At 41.2% G+C, this 18,402-nt stretch overlaps 1 protein-coding gene across 1 annotated transcript; it reads right to left on the bottom strand.

Moving 5' to 3' along the window:
- Positions 1 to 14,616: 14,616 nt before the first annotated feature.
- Positions 14,617 to 17,420, bottom strand: LOC147889917 (uncharacterized). The gene is made up of 4 exons (XM_087390383.1): positions 16,988 to 17,420; positions 15,817 to 16,782; positions 15,554 to 15,601; positions 14,617 to 15,417 (listed from the first exon to the last, which is right to left on the bottom strand). Exons 1-4 carry the CDS (start codon positions 17,189 to 17,191, stop codon positions 14,965 to 14,967), a joined length of 1,671 nt encoding a protein of 556 aa, XP_087246509.1. The 5' UTR covers positions 17,192 to 17,420; the 3' UTR covers positions 14,617 to 14,964.
- Between the last annotated feature and the right edge of the window lie 982 nt (positions 17,421 to 18,402).

Below are 18,402 nucleotides of genomic sequence, written 5' to 3'. Positions count from 1 at the left end.
GATAGAGAAATTAGGTAAGGGAATTTGGCAAAACGTATCTATAACTTTGGGAAAAGGATGGGCTCTAAGGGCTAGGTCTAGGGGCCTACGGTCTGATGTCAGAGGCTATTGAGGGCCTGCTCGAGTTGCCTCAGCGGCAAGGGTGGGCCCCTACGTGTCGACTGGGCAATAGGCTTAGAATTTTAGCCATCTTAGAATAGGTACAAAAAAGGGGAATCCGACTGTTTAATTAAAACAAATCATTGTGATGGTCCCTATAGATGTTGGCGATGTGATTTCTGCCTAGTGCTCTGAATGTCAAAGTGAAGAAATTTAACCAAGTGCGGCTAAACAGCTAGAGTGACTATGACTCTCTTGAGGTAGCCAAATGCCTTATCATCTAATTAGTGATGTGCATGAATGGATTAACAAGATTCACACTATCCCTATCTACTATCTAGCGAATCCACAACCAAGGGAATGGGCTTGGAAGAATCAATGGCAAAAGAAGACCCTATTGAGCTTGACTTTATGGAATGACTCTGGTACCTCTGGAACAAGTGAAATACTACTACTTTTAACGTTATTTTACTTATTCCATGAGGTGGAGGCGAGGTGACGCCCTTGCTTCTGGCCTTAAGACATGCTCGCACACCCGTCCAAGTGAAAGACATTGTATGGTGGGGAGTTTGGCTAGGGCTGCACATATGTTTAAAGAAAATGCAAGTGTCATAAGATGAGCTCAATGAGAACAAAAATCTTGTTTGGAACAAAAGGGTAAAAGATCATTTGATTATGATTTTCAGTACAAATACGAACTGTGAAAGCATGGCCTATCGATTGAAATGTGAAATTTTTAGCTACCATGGTTTCCCCCCTCTGACAATACATGTGAGTACAATTGGATACACAGCTTGCCCCCAAGCAAGTGCAATGTGGCCTAAAATGCTTCAAAACACAAATAGATCAAAGGGTATGCTATTGGATTTGGTGCCGTGCATTCTGAAATGCAATGACCTTTTACATACTTATGAGCTTTTAATAAATCCAACACTATTTACAATTTTGCATTGCTTCTTTTTCTGGCATCACTATTCCATTTTCTCAGACACCCACTCATGATAATTTGGAACCTAAAGGCAAGCTAAAAGATCACAAGGATGGAGGATCAGCAGTTAAGCTTGAGATGTTTAGTGGCAGGTTTGAAAAATTAAAGGCCCTTACCTTTTTATAGCAATTTGATGCCGCTTCTGCACGAGGAAGTTTTATCGAGTCATCCACAATTCACAAAGCTATAACTTATTTGAAGGGTAATGTTGTCACGGGGAAGTGATTTTTAAATTCTAATGTAATTTAATTTATGCATGAATACCTTGTACCTTGTTGGGCACAAGAAGTCCTGGTGAGTCCCAGCATTTGGGCTAGGGTTGAGAGAGGAATTAATTCCTAGGGCCTTGGTAAATTGTGCACTTGGTGGTGCATTAATTGTGCCTTGGGGTTTTCTAGAGGACACAACGAAGCGGTAAAATCTAGTTTTACTATTCTTGGCCTAAAGTCCCAGAATAGCATTTTTATTCCTGACTTGGCACTTGTTTGCCTGAAATGGAAATTGATTCCATGCATGGACTCTCTAGAGCTGGATGACTTCTATTTGGCCTCAGTTGGCTAAATTTATTTTTGATAGAGCTTGGTGCTCGCACACCCATCCAAGTGAAAGACATTGTATGGTGGGGAGTTTGGCTAGGGCTGCACATATGTTTAAAGAAAATGCAAGTGTCATAAGATGAGCTCAACGAGAACAAAAATCTCGTTTGGAACAAAAGGGTAAAAGATCATTTGATTATGATTTTCAGTACAAATACGAACTGTGAATGCATGGCCTATCGATTGAAATGTGAAATTTTTAGCTACCATGGTTTCCCCCCTCTGACAATACATGTGAGTACAATTGGATACACAGCTTGCCCCCAAGCAAGTGCAATGTGGCCTAAAATGCTTCAAAACACAAATAGATCAAAGGGTATGCTATTGGATTTGGTGCTGTGCATTCTGAAATGCAATGACCTTTTACATACTTATGAGCTTTTAATAAATCCAACACTATTTACAATTTTGCATTGCTTCTTTTTCTGGCATCACTATTCCATTTTCTCAGACACCCACTCATGATAATTTGGAACCTAAAGGCAAGCTAAAAGATTACAAGGATGGAGGATCAGTAGTTAAGCTTGAGACGTTTAGTGGCAGGTTTGAAAAATTAAAGGCCCTTACCTTTTTATAGCAATTTGATGCCGCTTCTGCACGAGGAAGTTTTATCGAGTCATCCACAATTCACAAAGCTATAACTTATTTGAAGGGTAATGTTGTCACGGGGAAGTGATTTTTAAATTCTAATGTAATTTAATTTATGCATGAATACCTACCTTGTACCTTGTTGGGCACAAGAAGTCCTGGTGAGTCCCAGCATTTGGGCTAGGGTCGAGAGAGGAATTAATTCCTAGGGCCTTGGTAAATTGTGCACTTGGTGGTGCATTAATTGTGCCTTGGGGTTTTCTAGAGGACACAATGAAGCGGTAAAATCCAGTTTTACTATTCTTGGCCTAAAGTCCCAGAATAGCATTTTTATTCCTAACTTGGCACTTGTTTGCCTGAAATGGAAATTGATTCCATGCATGGACTCTCTAGAGCTGGATGACTTCTATTTGGCCTCAGTTGGCTAAATTTATTTTTGATAGAGCTTGGTGACTGGTAATTAATGGGATGCCAATGCAATCACTCGTAATTGATCATGACTCATGAGGCCCATTAGCACATTACTACTACAAGCCTGGTGGTGAGACACCAATGAGGTGATTGGTAATTAATGAGACATAGCGCGGTGACTCATAATTAATCATGAGGCCCATTAGCCAATTACTGCACTCTATACTTCATTGCTTACAAACCCAATGGTTCCCATCCAAATGATTACGACTCTTAGCCAACCACCACGATGGCTTGGCCGATCATCTTCAAACTTTCTTTATGCTAGTACCTTATTTCTAATCATCAATCTAGCACATACAATTTATATACCAATGCTAGAAAAACTCTTTTAAATAAATTCTCCTTCAAAGAAATGGTTTGCCTTTTTAAGCAAGCAAATGGTCATGACTTACTACTTTCAATCTTAGTTTTAGTTCAAGTAGTTCAAGCCTATGAGTTTAGGGCAGCACCCCTAGTTTGATGCTCTTGTTGAATCTAAGAGCATGTTCCCACCTATTGCTCCTGCAACATTTTTGCAGTGAAATGCAAGAGATTGCTTGCACTCGGCATGTTCCCATCATATGCTTCTCAGAACCACCTATGCAAGAATTTGATCTCCATGGCTACCTGCTGGCCCGTAGCTTGGTAGTACTAGTTGAGAGTGCTCTCAACGGAAGTAAGAACGGAAGAGGGAGAGAGAGAAACAAAGAGCCACACAAGTTTTGGTGGGTGCAGAACACCCTAATCTTCTTTTTCATTCTATATATATGTGTTTGAGTATTGTACATAACCGGGGTAAAGGCACAATGACCTTTAACCCCCACAACCTCCCACTTAAAGGACAATGTGCCTTTAAGGGAGAATAACCAGTGAGCATACTATCCAATGCCCATCAATACACGATAATACTCAAACTGTTGTCTAGGTAGACTCTTCGTCAGCATATCTACAGGGTTATCATCTGTAAACCTTGACAAGCTCTATGCGCTTGTCCTCAAGTACCTCCCTGATGAAATGGTATCTGACCTCAATGTGTTTGGTCTTTGCATGAAAGATCGGATTTCGTGCTAGGAGAATAGCACTCATGGAATCACTATGCAATGTCGGTACACCTGTATGAATCCCCAAGTCTCCCACTAGCCGATCAAGCCATATAGCCTCCTTGCAACCCTCTATGGCTGCAACATACTTAGCCTCTGTGGTAGACAAAGCAATGCACTTCTGTGCACGAGACATCCACGACACTGCACCACCTGCAAAGGTGAACACATAACTAGAAGTGGATCTCCTACTATCCACATGCCCTGCATAGTCTAAATCTGTGTACCCAAGTACACGCATGTCTCCTTTACCAAAGCAAATGTACATCTCCTTGGTACCCTTCATGTACCTCATGATGCACTTAACTGCCTCCCAATGCCTCTTTCTTGGATTAGCCATATACTGGCTAACAACTCTCGCTGCAAATGCAATGTCTGGTCTAGTAGCTATCATAGCATGCATAAGACTCCCAACCACTGATGCATAAGGAACCTTGGCCATTATGGCCCTCTCCTCATCTAATTTGGAACTATCTGTATGACTCGGAGGCAATGGAGTACTCACTGCCTTCCCCCCCTCCATATTGAAACGCTGCAATACTTTTGTAACATACTCCTTCTGTGAAAGCCAAAGGAGTTTCCTACTCCGATCACGCGTGATGCGCATACCAAGAATATGACCTGCAAGTCCCAAATCATGGCCGCATGCAACTTGGCCTTTAATGCATCTAGCTCATAAGTATTCTTGCTAGCCAATAGCATATCATCCACATATAGTGCCAGGATTATCACGCTATTATCCTTAGCCATTTTAGTGTAGAGGCAGTGATCAATTTCACTCCTTCTAAAACCCTGGGACTGAATGAAAGCATCAAACTTCTGATACCATTCTCTAGGCACTTGCTTAAGACCATAGAGACTCTTCTTCAGCTTGCAAACTAAATGTTCTTTGCCCTTTTCTTCAAAGCCTTCCGGCTACATGTAAATTTCCTCATGCAAATCCCCATGCAAGAAAGCTGTCTTGACATCCATCTACATAAGCTCCATATCCTCTACTGCCACTAGTCCAAGCATGCATCTAAGTGTGGTCATCTTCACAACCAGAGAGAATATCTCATCAAAGTCCACACCCTTCTCTTGCTTGAACCCTTTAGCGACCAAACGGGCCTTGTACCTAGGCACATCATCACCTGTGACCCTCATCTTGTAGACCCATTTGCATGGCAATGCTTTCTTTCCATGTGGCAAAGAAACCAAGTTGCAAGTCTTCTTCTTCATAAGTGAACTCATCTTGGATTGCATAGCATACTCCCACTTGCGTTGATCCTCGCAATCATAGCTTCTCTGTAGCAACAAGGCTCCCCGCAATCAGTAAGCATCACATAGTCTACCCCTGGAACAAACCTATCAAGCGGTCTAGACACTCTAGATGATCTTCTCAAGGGCATTTCAGCTTGCTATCCCACCTGCATATCAGCCACATTTGGCTCATCATTTCCACCAATAGATGATCCATCATCTACCCTTGATTGTATACTTGTGGGAGTATTTGGTGGTACCATTTCTTGCACATTTCGTGCATGGATAGCTTGCTGTCTATCAACATATGCAGGTGGCTTCACATCCTGGAAAGTGATTCTCCTCATTTCAACATCCCTCATGGGTTCCTTATGCATCTTCTTCTCATTGAAGACTACATCATGGCTGCATATGATCTTCTTTACTTCTGGATCCCAGAGACGATAGCCCATCTCTCCACTTTCACCATAACCCAGAAAGATGCATGTCCTAGACTTAGGATAGACTTAGGATCTAGCTTCTTTTGAAGCTCTTTTGGCACATGTGCATATGCCTCACACCCAAATATATGCAAATGAGAGTAAGAGGGCTTCTTGCCACTCCATGCCTCTTCAGGAATACCACCATCCAAACTCTTACTAGGTGATCTATTGATCACATGCATTGCAGTCTCATTGCCTTAGCCCAAAAACCACCAGAAAGACTTGCATTGGAAAGCATGCATTGCAACCTTTCTTGAATGGTACGGTTCATCCTTTCTGCAACTGGATTTTGCTCTGGAGTACAAGGGGATGTGAGCTCCCTCTTAATCCCACGTGTATCACAGAAATGTTGAAAATCATGAGAGAGATACTCTCCACCATTGTCAGTCCGTAGGCATTTAAGCGTTCTACCTGACTGATTCTCAACCAAGGCCAGCCATTTCTGAAATACCTGGAACACATCACTCTTCCGAGCTATAGCATAAGCCCACACTTTCCTAGTTGCATCATCAATGAATGTCACATAGTATTCAGCCCTGCCTAATGACTGTGTAGGCATGGGACCACATACATCTCAATGCACCAAATCAAGCTTTTCAAACTCTTTCTTTCCCCTTCTTTTATGGGCTGATTTAGTCTGCTTCCCATAGAGACAGTGCTCACAAAATTCAAAATCAGAGAAACTCAAATGCGGTACATAACCCAAACGGCATAAGAGTTTCATTCCATTCTGGCTCATGTGCCCCAACCTGTAATGCCATAAAGAAGTGCTTGGCTACTCGGTTATTGCAACAACATGATCAAACACCCCTGATACATGTAAGGGATACAAAGTCCCACACTTGGCACCCCTGGCCAAAAGCATAGAGCCCTTCTGAATTTTCCAACTCTGAAAGCCAAAAGTGGTGTGAAAACTAGCATCATCTAGCTGACCCACTAAAATAAGACTCTTGGTCAACTTAGGCACATGTCTCACATGTTTCAAAATAAATGCAGACTCATTTGCAAAAGAAAACTTTATGTCACCTACTCCCACTATGTCACATGCATAGTCATTTCCAAGATGCACACAACCTGTCTTTCCACCGTCATAAGTGGAGAACCATTCCCTATGGGGAGTAACATGGAATGAAGCACTAGAATCCAAAATCCAATCTTGGGAATATGCATCATCTAAAGTGGTAAGCAACTCTGCAGATAAAGTAGACATGAAGAGAAGGTCATTGTCACTATCATGTGTGACTGCATTGATCTCCTCGATCTTCACTTTTCCTTTGTCCTCCCTTGGACTCTCTTCCTTTTGATTTGCACCCCAATTTGTATTCTTTTTCTTATCCTTTTGCTCTCTTTTCAGCCTCTTTTCAGCTTGTAGCAATCCTTGTTCATATGGCCCTTCTTGCCATAGTGGTAACACTCAATGTTCCGTGCCCTGCATTTGCTACGAGACTTCCCTCTTTCTTGGGACTTCCCCTTGAAGTGTGATCTACCCCTTTGCACATTTAAGGCTGCATCCTGCTTGTTGCCGTCCATAGACTTTCGTCTAATCTCCTCGGCCAACAAGCTACCCACAACATCATCAAATTTCAGTACTCCACCAGTAGAGTTACTGACAGCTATACGGAAGGTATCCCATGAGAATGGCAATGTACAATTAACATTTTGATACTATTTCTAAGTCAATTTTAGCTTTATAAAAATTTTCAATTTTCAAAAATTGCCCAAAATTTCCCCAAAAAGGTTAGTACACAACATCTAAAATGCTTCTATGTCCTCTCCACATTCCATGGAGCCTTTGTTTCAACTGCTCCGTACTAGTGCCATATATCTTTTATATGATGGTCCAAGCCTCTCTATGAGTGTTTCTTTCTTGATATGTGGGATTAGACTTTCTAAAATACAAATAAAAATTCAATGTAGCACATTTTGTGGCTTCCCAATCCATGTTCTATAAGCCTTTCTCTCATCCTCAAATGGATAAACATCTGGCAACTCGAGGCATTCATCATCACACATAATTAGATCCCACAATCCGTCATCCACCAAGGAATTTGTGCCATGCCATGGAATCTATTCCTCTCACATGTGAGCATCATTCACAGGTGTGTGGATGACAAAATATGAAGAGGGAGATGAGGAGAGAGGGCATAGCTAGAGAGCGCACCACCAATTGACTAACTGTACACTAGATTTAGTTGAAAATGTAGAATATATATAAAGCCATTTAGAATTAGGGTTAGGGCATCTAACCCTTTCCTTTAGAGCACTCTATTGGGTTAGTGCTATGCACATATGATCACATGATGTTGAGCGTGAACTCTCAACACCTTCCCTCAAGATCAACATCATGAAGTAGGCCTTCCCTCAAGATGATGATTCTGGGGAATTGAAGAAGGATAGAGCACTACATTCCATCACACCCCTTTAATGGGAATGTTCTCCCTCTATGTCAAGAGCTAGTCGGTATTTCTTAAAAAGCTCTTTACCGAGTGGTTTGGTAAAGATGTCTGCAACATTCTCTTTGCTATCACAATGCTATAGTGTGAGATAGGCCTTGAGAAATATCTCCATGGAATGCAAGTTATTTCTTGCAAGCTTTGGGTCACCTACAAGTGTTGTACATGAATCCTTGACATCATGAAATTTATATATTTGAAGAAAAGTTTGGAGGCCATTTTGCTGTCAGGAGATGGGCCAACCATGTTGTAATTATCATCAACAAAAGACTTTCCATGCATTTTTGCACACTACAATCATTGATAAAGAACAATCTATTCTACATATTACAATTTTTTACACGTGGCAACTTGTAGGAGAAGATATTAGGAAATGCTACCAATTGCCACCCTTCGACTCTTGGACTATCACTCTCTCTTAGATTACCACCCTTGACCTACCACCCTTGGACTCTTAGACCCTTGAACTATCACAAGCTCTTGGACTACCACCCGTGGACTCTTAGACTACCACAAGCTCTTGGACTACCTCCCTTGGACTCTTAGACTAACATGGGATCTTGGACTATGCCTTGTGCCACCCTTCGACTCTTAGACCATTACTACCTCTTGGATTACCACCCTTGGACCTTGGATTTTTTATAACTCTTGAACTACCACAAGATCTTGGACTACCACTTGGGCTACTCAACACACATACACATATTGCATACGTATACAACACACACATACGCAGGTGTATACATGCAATCCAAAATAGACATGTGCTAGTAGACATAGTGAGAGTTGTAAGACCCATCGAAGGCAGGTAATGCAAATTCATAGTTTGCTTGTTGAGACATTTCATCGTGATGCTTCCCAAAAATAGATGTCAAAGATAGCCGATAGGGAAACAAAGGATGAAATACACAACATGGAAGATGCCCTAGGGTTACCCACACCATGGAAGTAGTTTAAGATTGCTATAAATGCCATTTTATATGCACTTAGGGCTTTGGGTGTGTGAGTATCAAGCAAGACCTCCTATCTATCCAAGGCAAGCAATCCAAGGCAAGCAAATGAGGGAAGACAATTCAATGCTGCAAAACTTTAGGAGTTGTTGCAATTTTTAAAGCCATGGTAGGAGCAAGCTCACAACTCCTTACACACTATTGGCTACCTTGGTGGAGCATGAAGGCTAAGGAGATAGATGTGGTCATGAATGAATTCCATAAGTTGGTGTGGGTGCATTCTTCACATAATCACGTTTTTGTAAGGTTTTTCAATGAGCTAGTCAAGTATCAATTTAAGGGTGGATTATTTGCATTGAGCAATGTTCAAGTATTGACAAACAACACATCCACTTGGAACCGGTGGGGGATGATGAATTGTGCTAGTTGTTGTGAACTTTTGCATCCCCTTTTCGTGAGGATTCTATCATCCATGAGAACTCAAGTTCATACACTAGAGAGCACATTACAAACTAGAGTAACTACAAGTACGTCCATAGAGCTTTGGGGAATATATTTATGAAGTATTGAGCTGAGAAACTTGTTATAATTATGCTAATAATTTTTTAAAAGAAACATTGGGGGATACATAATATTAGAAGCAAGCTCCAAAATGTTAGAAACATTGGTGGATATAGAACATTAGGATCAAAGTTCCAAGTTAGACCTACTACGATGTGCTGCTAGATTGTACCCAATGTAAAGGAGCCCTCCACTCCAAGTTCCAAATGCCCAAGAGTAGGAGGAGGATGGTGAGAAATATAATGAGGATAATGATAAGGATAAAAATGACATTGAGGATGAGGATGAAGATAATATGCACCTTCCAACTGTTAAAAAAAAAGAAAACATTGATGATGATAGTAATGATGATAGATAACATTGAGGATGAGGATGAAGATAGAGTAGGAGGAGGATGGTGAGAAATATAATGAGGATAATGATAAGGATAAAAATGACATTGAGGATGAGGATGAAGATAATATGCACCTTCCAACTGTTAAAAAAAAAGAAAACATTGATGATGATAGTAATGATGATAGATAACATTGAGGATGAGGATGAAGATATAATGTACCTTCCAACTATCAACAAAAAATAAAACATTTATGACCATAGAAATGGTATACTAATGATGGTACTTATGGAAATGGTGATGCTCAAAGTTTATGTGAAACTAATGATGGTAGTTATGGAAATGGTGATACTAATGATGGTAATTATGTAAATGGTGATGCTCAAAGTTTATGTGATGGTACTAATATTGATCATATTGACTACATGCCTCCTTTTTTATGATGGTCTTTTATTTACTTTTTATAGCATGGGTGCATGCTTGTACTTAATCTATGGTTGATTGTTGGCTTTGATTGTTTGATATTATTTCATACGAGAGAAGTGCGAATGTCTTTAGAAATTGAAAATATTAGAGAGCTCTAGCATTCCTTTGATGAGATGACCAATCATCTCATCTAAGTTTTTAAGGGAACTCCGAGCTCCACTGATTAAATCTCTCAAACAAAGCTCTTTGGACATGTCACATGATTTCTAAACCATAAAGGATCATCACCTCAACCCAAGGATTGTACCTTGGGCATAAATTTGGATCTAAAGGAGAAGCACTTCAGGGTCTTAGTTGAGTTGGAAAATTGATGCATTAAACTCTTAAATTGAGAAGTTGATGCTTTGTGATGTTGACATTTGGATAAATAAGGTGACAATTCACAAGCTCAATGTCCCATTAGAGCTTCCCACTTCATAAATGTTGGTTTTATGATAAGTTATTTTGTGTTGATTATCCTTGGGTCTCATACTACATTCTTGGCTTGGCTTGATAAAAGTCAACACCATGGAAAAAGTGTTTAATGGTATGCCTACTCAGGTCTTGACCCTATCCTTCAAAATTGGTATAAGAAACCATAAATGTATTTCATTTGAATTTCTACCACTTTGGAAATTCAAAATGTATGTCAAAGAGGGTCCTCCTGAGCAAGACTTGCAATTATGGATCTAGCCTTCAAATCGTTTATGGACATGCCCCCATTTCAATGAGCTATTCTCATCTTTGGTGAGATAATATGCATTGATATATATCTTGCATGTAGGTTCATTCATTAAAACTTCTAATTCAAGTAGTAGAGGTTGTATAGGCTATCTCAAATGAGCAAAGATGTTGGCCATACAAAAGGATGGCACAAATTAGTAGTTTACTCTTAGAATTGGTAAGTGGCTTGGTATTCAAAGAAAGCATCCCTTGAATTAGTAGAGGTTGTATAGGCTATCTCAAATGAGCAAAGATGTTGGCCATACAAAAGGATTGCACAAATTAGTAGTTTATTCTTAGAATTGGTCAAGTGGCTTAGTATTCAAAGAAAGCATCCCACCACACTCCAATGTCTCCACTCCTAGAGTATGTTTTTGGCTTCTCCATCAAGCCTTGCTTGTTAGAATGAGCCTTTAATAGTCAATCTCCTTTGTTTGAGCTTGTGCTTGCTTCACCTCACTATCAATCTTTAGAGGCTCTTGCACTAAAACATGAATTTCACGGACTAGGACGAAGGGGAAAAATTGTAAGCCATCCGTGAGCAACCCATCTAGAGAGAGGTATATTTTTTACCATATAAATCCGTTCTTTGATTTGCATTTTTATTTATGGGAAATTGATGCTAAAGCTCAAGTCATTCAAATTCTTGACATAACTTTCCTTAGCTTCTATACTTTGAATAAATTGTAAGTATCTTTTAAGTGATGCAACTCAATCCATGGAATATGAGATTCTTTCACAAGATCCAACATCTTTACCAAAGTGAATGCATCATTGCTTCCAAGCTCCTTGGAGAATGTACTGAAAATTTGATCTATTTAAATAATCACGAGTATGACCAACCAAGAGGACTCCAACTTTGACCTTAACAACAGTTTTTTTGTACCAAGTTCATGAGTTTTCTGGAGTATCATTACAAGCATGTCATGACATAGCACGGTAGGGCATCGAATAAATTGATTCCAAATTTCTTGTCTCACTTCTTTAAGAATCCTTCAGTTCTCTGCTTGAAAAGCTTCACTACCATAGAGGAGAGTTTGTGTTTTCCTTCTGCTCTCATTGTTTCCTCTTCCTCTCTCTCTCGTAGTGCTTATGAGGGTAAGAGGTATAGTACCTATGGCTTGGGATCCATAATACAATGCCTTCTACAATCTTCTATTTTTTACTTCAAATGTACATTAGCTATGGTAATGCATAAAGGTTTCAAGAATGCCTTGGTACAAATAGTGGTTAGATAGTGGTCTCAATGTTAGAATTCTCTGCATTGCAACGACACCTACTTGATCATGAGTCAATGCACAGTTCTCCATGTCTTTGCATATGGAAAGAGATTGGAAGAACAAGAAGAAGATGAGGGAGGAAGGGAAGGAGGGAGTGTCAAAGACTCCCGAGGAGTTGAGAGAGAGAGAGAGAGAGAGAGAGAGAGAGAGAGAGAGATGGGGGGAGAGGGCCAAACCACATGCAGGCCAGCATGTGCACATTCTTCTAGAGTTACCTCATATGGATGAGGGTCATATCATTTCGTCCCCGACCATGGTGAGTACCTCATCAACAGAAAGGACTACCTAAGGAAGAACAATCATGGCAGCCAAAGAGTATATTCTAGGAGTACCCCTATCTTTACTAGGCTGATCCGCCCACTTTGCTGTCTCAGCACCCTTGTGTGACAGTTCGAACATGTAATTTTGACGGGATGGCTGCTGTAAAGGGGGAAAAGGGGGCTAATTTACTACTCTAGTGGGAGGGAAATGTGGAGGGATGATACAAGTCCACCCAAATCCACCACTAATATAAACGATTTTTGTGATCCACACCTCTTTCCCACTCTTTCCTTCAGCTCTCCTTCCTTTTCCCCCTTCCTCTCTTTCCCTTCTGTTCGTTTTGGCCCCTTCATAAACGATTTTTGTGATCCTATCCTACTCTCCTCCCCCCTTCTACTCTCTCTCTCTCTCTCTCTCTCTCTCTCTCTCTCTCCCCCCCCCCCCCCCCCACACACACACCTCTTCCCCACTCTTTCCTTCAGCTCTCCTTCCTTCTCCCCCTTCCTCTCTTTCCCTTCTGTTCGTTTTGGCCCCTTCTCTAATCTGCCCCTCTCCCCTTTCTACACTTACTCAATCCAAAGGATCCAAATGATACCCCACCGCAATACTTGAAAACGTATATGTCTAGATGAATCCAGGAACATGCCCCCAAACTCCTCAATGCTCACTCAAAGGTTACTTCCTACAGTCCGTCATTGTCAGCCATGCATCTCAATCTCTTTCTTCACCGAGAAATCGCAACCTGAATTGCTGTTCGCTGTTCTAAGTTTGCCATCATTTTCTATTCTCCAACTTGTCATTGAAAAGCTTGAAGACTGCTCAACCAATTACCGCTACACACTACTACAGCTGTATAGCAACAATTGGCTGCAAGCAAGCATGTGCAAGGAAAGAGTACTCACCAAGGTATTGCAACAAGTAAATGCAAGGAAGTACTTCTTTCATGAAAGTTATTTCAGCAGACATTCTCTCTCAAGATAAAAATTTACTCCTGGAAACTTGAATTTCACTGTGGGAATGTTTTTAGGGGATGTCAGTCTATATAAACCCACTTTGGGCCTAGCTTTAGGTGGATTTAGTTGCACTCTTTGTGCAATCAGTGATGCAACCAGCACTCGTGGCTCAGTTGAGCTCTTTGTACTTCCGTGACATCCATGCCATCAGCCATAAGCATTAGATAGCATTCATGCAAGCCTTCTGTTGTCCAAAGCAGTTCACGTGCATGTCTGTGGCCCACTGCAAGGGTGATGTGTGCTACATCCCACATCCACTCCCTTGCCCCCCCTTGTGAATGGGCCTTCCTTACAAGCACGAATGGGCAGCTCCCCATTTCTAGATAAGGGGATGGAACCCGTCTCTTCAGGCAAAGCAGACTAAGTGTGGGCCCAACTTAACAGCATCCAGGCAAGGCACAATAAATCAACCAGCAAGACCACTGGAGACTTGTCCATTGTATTTCAATGTATGGTCCGACAGAATCAACACCTATGACAGGCAATAGCATGGAAGGTGCAGACTTAGAGACAGCACAAGAACAAGAATGAAAATAGTGGAAGTCCCAAGGGCTTAGCTTTATAGACCTTTCTAAGACTAGAATATATCCAATCGTACAAATTTAGAATTTTTGTTGGCCAAACCTGCAAGTTTTGGAAAGTTAGGAACCAGAATCAAGCCCAAAGGAGGGAGAGGGCAGGGGTCACCTTAGTGGACTTAGGAAACCGTCTAGTTAGTGAAGCTTTCTCACCCTCTTCACATATTTATGTTCCCATGACCTTTCCTGAGAATGCACACAAAAGCAAAGCATAGTAATCTTTTTCAAAAAGCAAAGATTTGGATGCTTGGGAGGCATTCTCAAAGTCTAATACAGAACAAATAGTCAGTAGGACTGCAATTACAAATAACATGATTCGACAACAGCCTCTGATGTATCGTGTCCAAGAGGGAAACAAACACTAAAGGAATTGAGGATAATGTGTTGCCAACAACTCTACTTAACAGCAGTGTGAAAATACAGGATCTAGCAAGAAAAAGAGAGGCACATACATGACATAACATCTACCATGCACACAAATCAATTACAAAAGTTTGAGGCACACTAGGACAAATAATCGAGCAAAAGTTCATGCACATGCACGTCCAAGAATCCGTAATATTCTCTAGCAACAGAGGCCTGTTCCAGAGACAATTAAACGTCCACAATACTGCCATAAATTTAATTTGCAGACTGCTGTTCAACAAGACAAATCTTCCAGTTGTATTTGAGACTACAGCCGCTCCCCTCACAATTCTCAAGAAATAACAACCACATCTTTTTTGCTTCAAGTGCAAGTTCTGGGATACTTGATTGGAAACATTCAGACATTAACACATGATGTAAATAAGGTAGTCTTACTCATCTTATGCGTGAACTACCCCCCTCATAACTTGGAGTGCCAGGGGCCTTTGCTGTTTCTCTGAACCCCTCAAAATGGTTACTCACCAATGCAATATTGCCCATGGCTACTTCTGCCTTCTCCACTGCCTCTTTTGCCCCTATGCTAGAACTTCTGACACTCAAGACATCCGTGGAGCCTTTCCACTGCTCTGAGGATAGCATGGGTTCACCAAGATGAAGTCCGCCATTAAGCCATGGATGCAGAAGGCATTGGCCTGCTGTGGGCCGTTTTTCTGGCACAAAATCTAATAAGGGGGTCAGAAAATCACAAAGTTCAGTGGCATCCTGTTGTGAATAATCATACTTCTCAGTAAGTACTCTATCTAAAGGCCAGTATCTCAATCGTCTAATGTGTCTCAAGTCCCCATGTCGGTTGAAGTAATCTCGTGAATATCGGCCCCCAAGTGCAATCTGCATCACATTGCCAGAACTTGAATTACCATCTTAATAAGAAACCAAAGCCCAATGTCATTGATTATTACACCATAAAGATATCACCTCAAATGTTCAACTAGCGAAATCCATGTACATATAAAAAATGTGGTACCTTCCTAGGCATGCGTCCCAATAGCTCCATCATCAGAGCTAGGTGATCCTGAAGAGACAACCATAAACACTGTGAGCATATTGTCTCAGTCTACCCAAGATAATCCTTCTCTAGTGTCCTAAAGGAAAAAGGACACAGGAACTACATATAATGCATCACATCCTCTGCAGTAACAAGTATTCAATGGACTTAAGCCTTGAGATTCAACTTCTGCATACTTGCTATAAAATTGTACAGCCCTGGCCATGAAAACATCTGCATACCTCATCCCGGTCAAAGTCATCACCACTACGTGGATCAAACAGGAAATCGCCGGTGGAAAGCTCAAAAATGATACACGCAAGCGACCAAATATCTGCTGAAGTGGAATACTTGGCTCCAAGTAAAACCTCTGGGCAACGATATTGCCGTGTCTGTATATCGTTGGTAAACTGCTTATACGTCCAGCAAGCATTGCCCAGATCGACTATCTTACACTGAAGATCTAGAAGGCCCACATCTCCCTTACTTGAAAGGTGGTTGCCCCTTGCATGTGGCTTGGCTGTGCGTGGTGCAGACCTTCTCTCCGAGCTTTCATCTAGAGATTCCCCATTCACTGGGCTCTGTAAAACTGCAACTCCTGGCTCTCCTTCCTCCACTTCTAATTGACTGTTACCCTGCTGAAACCGCTCATCTTTCTCTGGCTCGACTTCGGAACCAAAATTGTGGCCAGCCTTTTTGGCCCTGCGCTTCAATTTCTTTTTTTGATTTTTAGTCAAGCCAGAAAGGTTACCCTTCGCGGTCTTTGTATTTGAAGAAAGTCCAACCTTGTCTCCTGGATTTGCCAGCAAAGGTCCTTCACTTGCTATTCGAGGATCTTTCTCTGAATCGATTGGAGAGCAGAGCAGGATGTTCTCAGGTTTTAGGTCAGTATGTATAATAGAGAGTTGACGATGCAAGTAATCTAAGCCCACCAGTACATGATAAGAAATGCGTTTAACCATGTGCAAGGGGAGACCCTTATAGTCAAAATGCTTGACCAAAGTCAATAGGTTGTCTCCCAAATATTCGAAAACCATGCACACATGGTGACCGTTTGGTCCACTGTGCTTAAAATCGTCCAGAAGCTTGACGACCCCCTTCGTATCGTCGGGGTCCCCTGCTGAAATTTGCTTCAGAATTGCGATTTCATCCATTGCTGCTTCGGTGTAATGCTGCGCACTTTTCTGCACCTTCAGGGCCACGTATCTCTGCAGAAGCGACTCCAGAGGAGAATAAATCATAAAATCGTGGAACGAATCGAACATAGTTTAAGCATACAGTCAGATCCATTGTGCCGCTCAGACGCGAAGGACATAAACCCAGCTTCCCTTTGCACGAACGGGTAGAGAAACTATCTTGTGGCAGCGCCTAAAAGAGGTAGCGTGTAGAAAAATGCAATGTACGAGATCAAACCTTTTGCTGCACGTCCCAAGCGAGCCAGACTGTGGAGAAATGGCCCCATCCGAGCTTGCGTTGCACAACATATCTACCGCCCTTGAAGGAATCTCCAATGCGCACGGCGTGATAGCCACCTCGACGATAATCATCCGTACCCTCGTCTTCAGATTCCGAATAATCAGAACTGTCTGTCAGAGGAGCAGACTTGGAACCCGCCATGGGTCTGTGTGGGAGCTTGCGAAAAGACGCCAAAAGCAGGTATTAGAGGGGAGGCATCAAGGGCCAGGTGTTGCCATGGCGAGCGAGGGCTGAAAAGGGTGCGGCCATAGCCACAACGCTGCAAAGCTCTTTCTTATTTGGAGACGGTCATCATCATCATCATTCTTACATTGCACGTTCCCCAAAATGAAAGAGAGAGCAAAGAGGCAAAGAACATAGAACAAGATGATGTCAACAAAGCCCTAATTATAGCTCATTGCATGAAATCCTTTAAAGGTCAAACAATCCACGAAGTGCCGCATTTGCCACCGAAGTTGAAGTTAATGTAACATCGATTTGCAAGGAAGAACTACCAAGGATTAACATCAACATAAAAAATCATACCATTAAAGAAGTGAACTTAAAATGCGCAGAAATTCAAAAAATTTTGAAATTGACGAATGTAAAGCTATCACCTTGCAAATTGAACAGCTGAAACAAAAGACAAAGGGCCAAGAGAACTCAAAGTAGGGTAAGATTTTTCATTACTCTAGCTCATGAATTGTTTCACAAATTTAGTGTTACATGGATCTAAAAGGCGTACATATGAATCTCTATCAATACTAAATTCCTTTAATTCTAGATGCAAAACCAATTCAACAACAGAGGTACAAGATGACTTAGAATTGTGCTAAATTGGTGAAGGAAAAAAATTAACAAGTAGGATTCATCTACAAGGCCCTGTTTATAATTGTAATCGTACCTAAGAAGAATGGATCGCTGAGTTGTGTCAACTAGATGAAGTTAAATGAATAGACTATAAAATATATTCCATTTCCATTCGCTAATAACATTTTGGATAAGGTTTAGGGCATGAGGTGTGTTTGTTCATTTGGATAAATTAATGGTTACAATCAATAACCCTAGCCTCATATGATAGTGAAAAAATAATTTTCATTATTGAATGGGGAGCCCACTCAAGCAAAGTGATGCCACTTGGTCTAAAGAATGTGCTAATGACATTTTAGAGGTTCATGATGAATACCTTTCAAGAATACATAAATTAATTCCTATAAATTTTCTCAGATGATTTTTCGATGTATAGCATAAGGTAGAAACATTTTGAGTTCGTGCAAAAAGTGCTCCAAAAATATAGGGAGCCGAGCATCTCACTACAAATGTGTCTTTTGTGTAGCCAAACAATTTCTAAGGATGGCATAATGAGCCAAAAG

This window comes from Dipteris shenzhenensis, chromosome 19 (genome assembly GCF_047967505.1).
Source record: "Dipteris shenzhenensis isolate YYH24624 ecotype China chromosome 19, Dip_SZ_1.0, whole genome shotgun sequence".
Taxonomy (NCBI): Eukaryota; Viridiplantae; Streptophyta; class Polypodiopsida; order Gleicheniales; family Dipteridaceae; genus Dipteris; species Dipteris shenzhenensis.
Note: the sequence above shows the minus strand (reverse complement) of the source record. Positions and strands in the feature narration are given on the sequence as shown.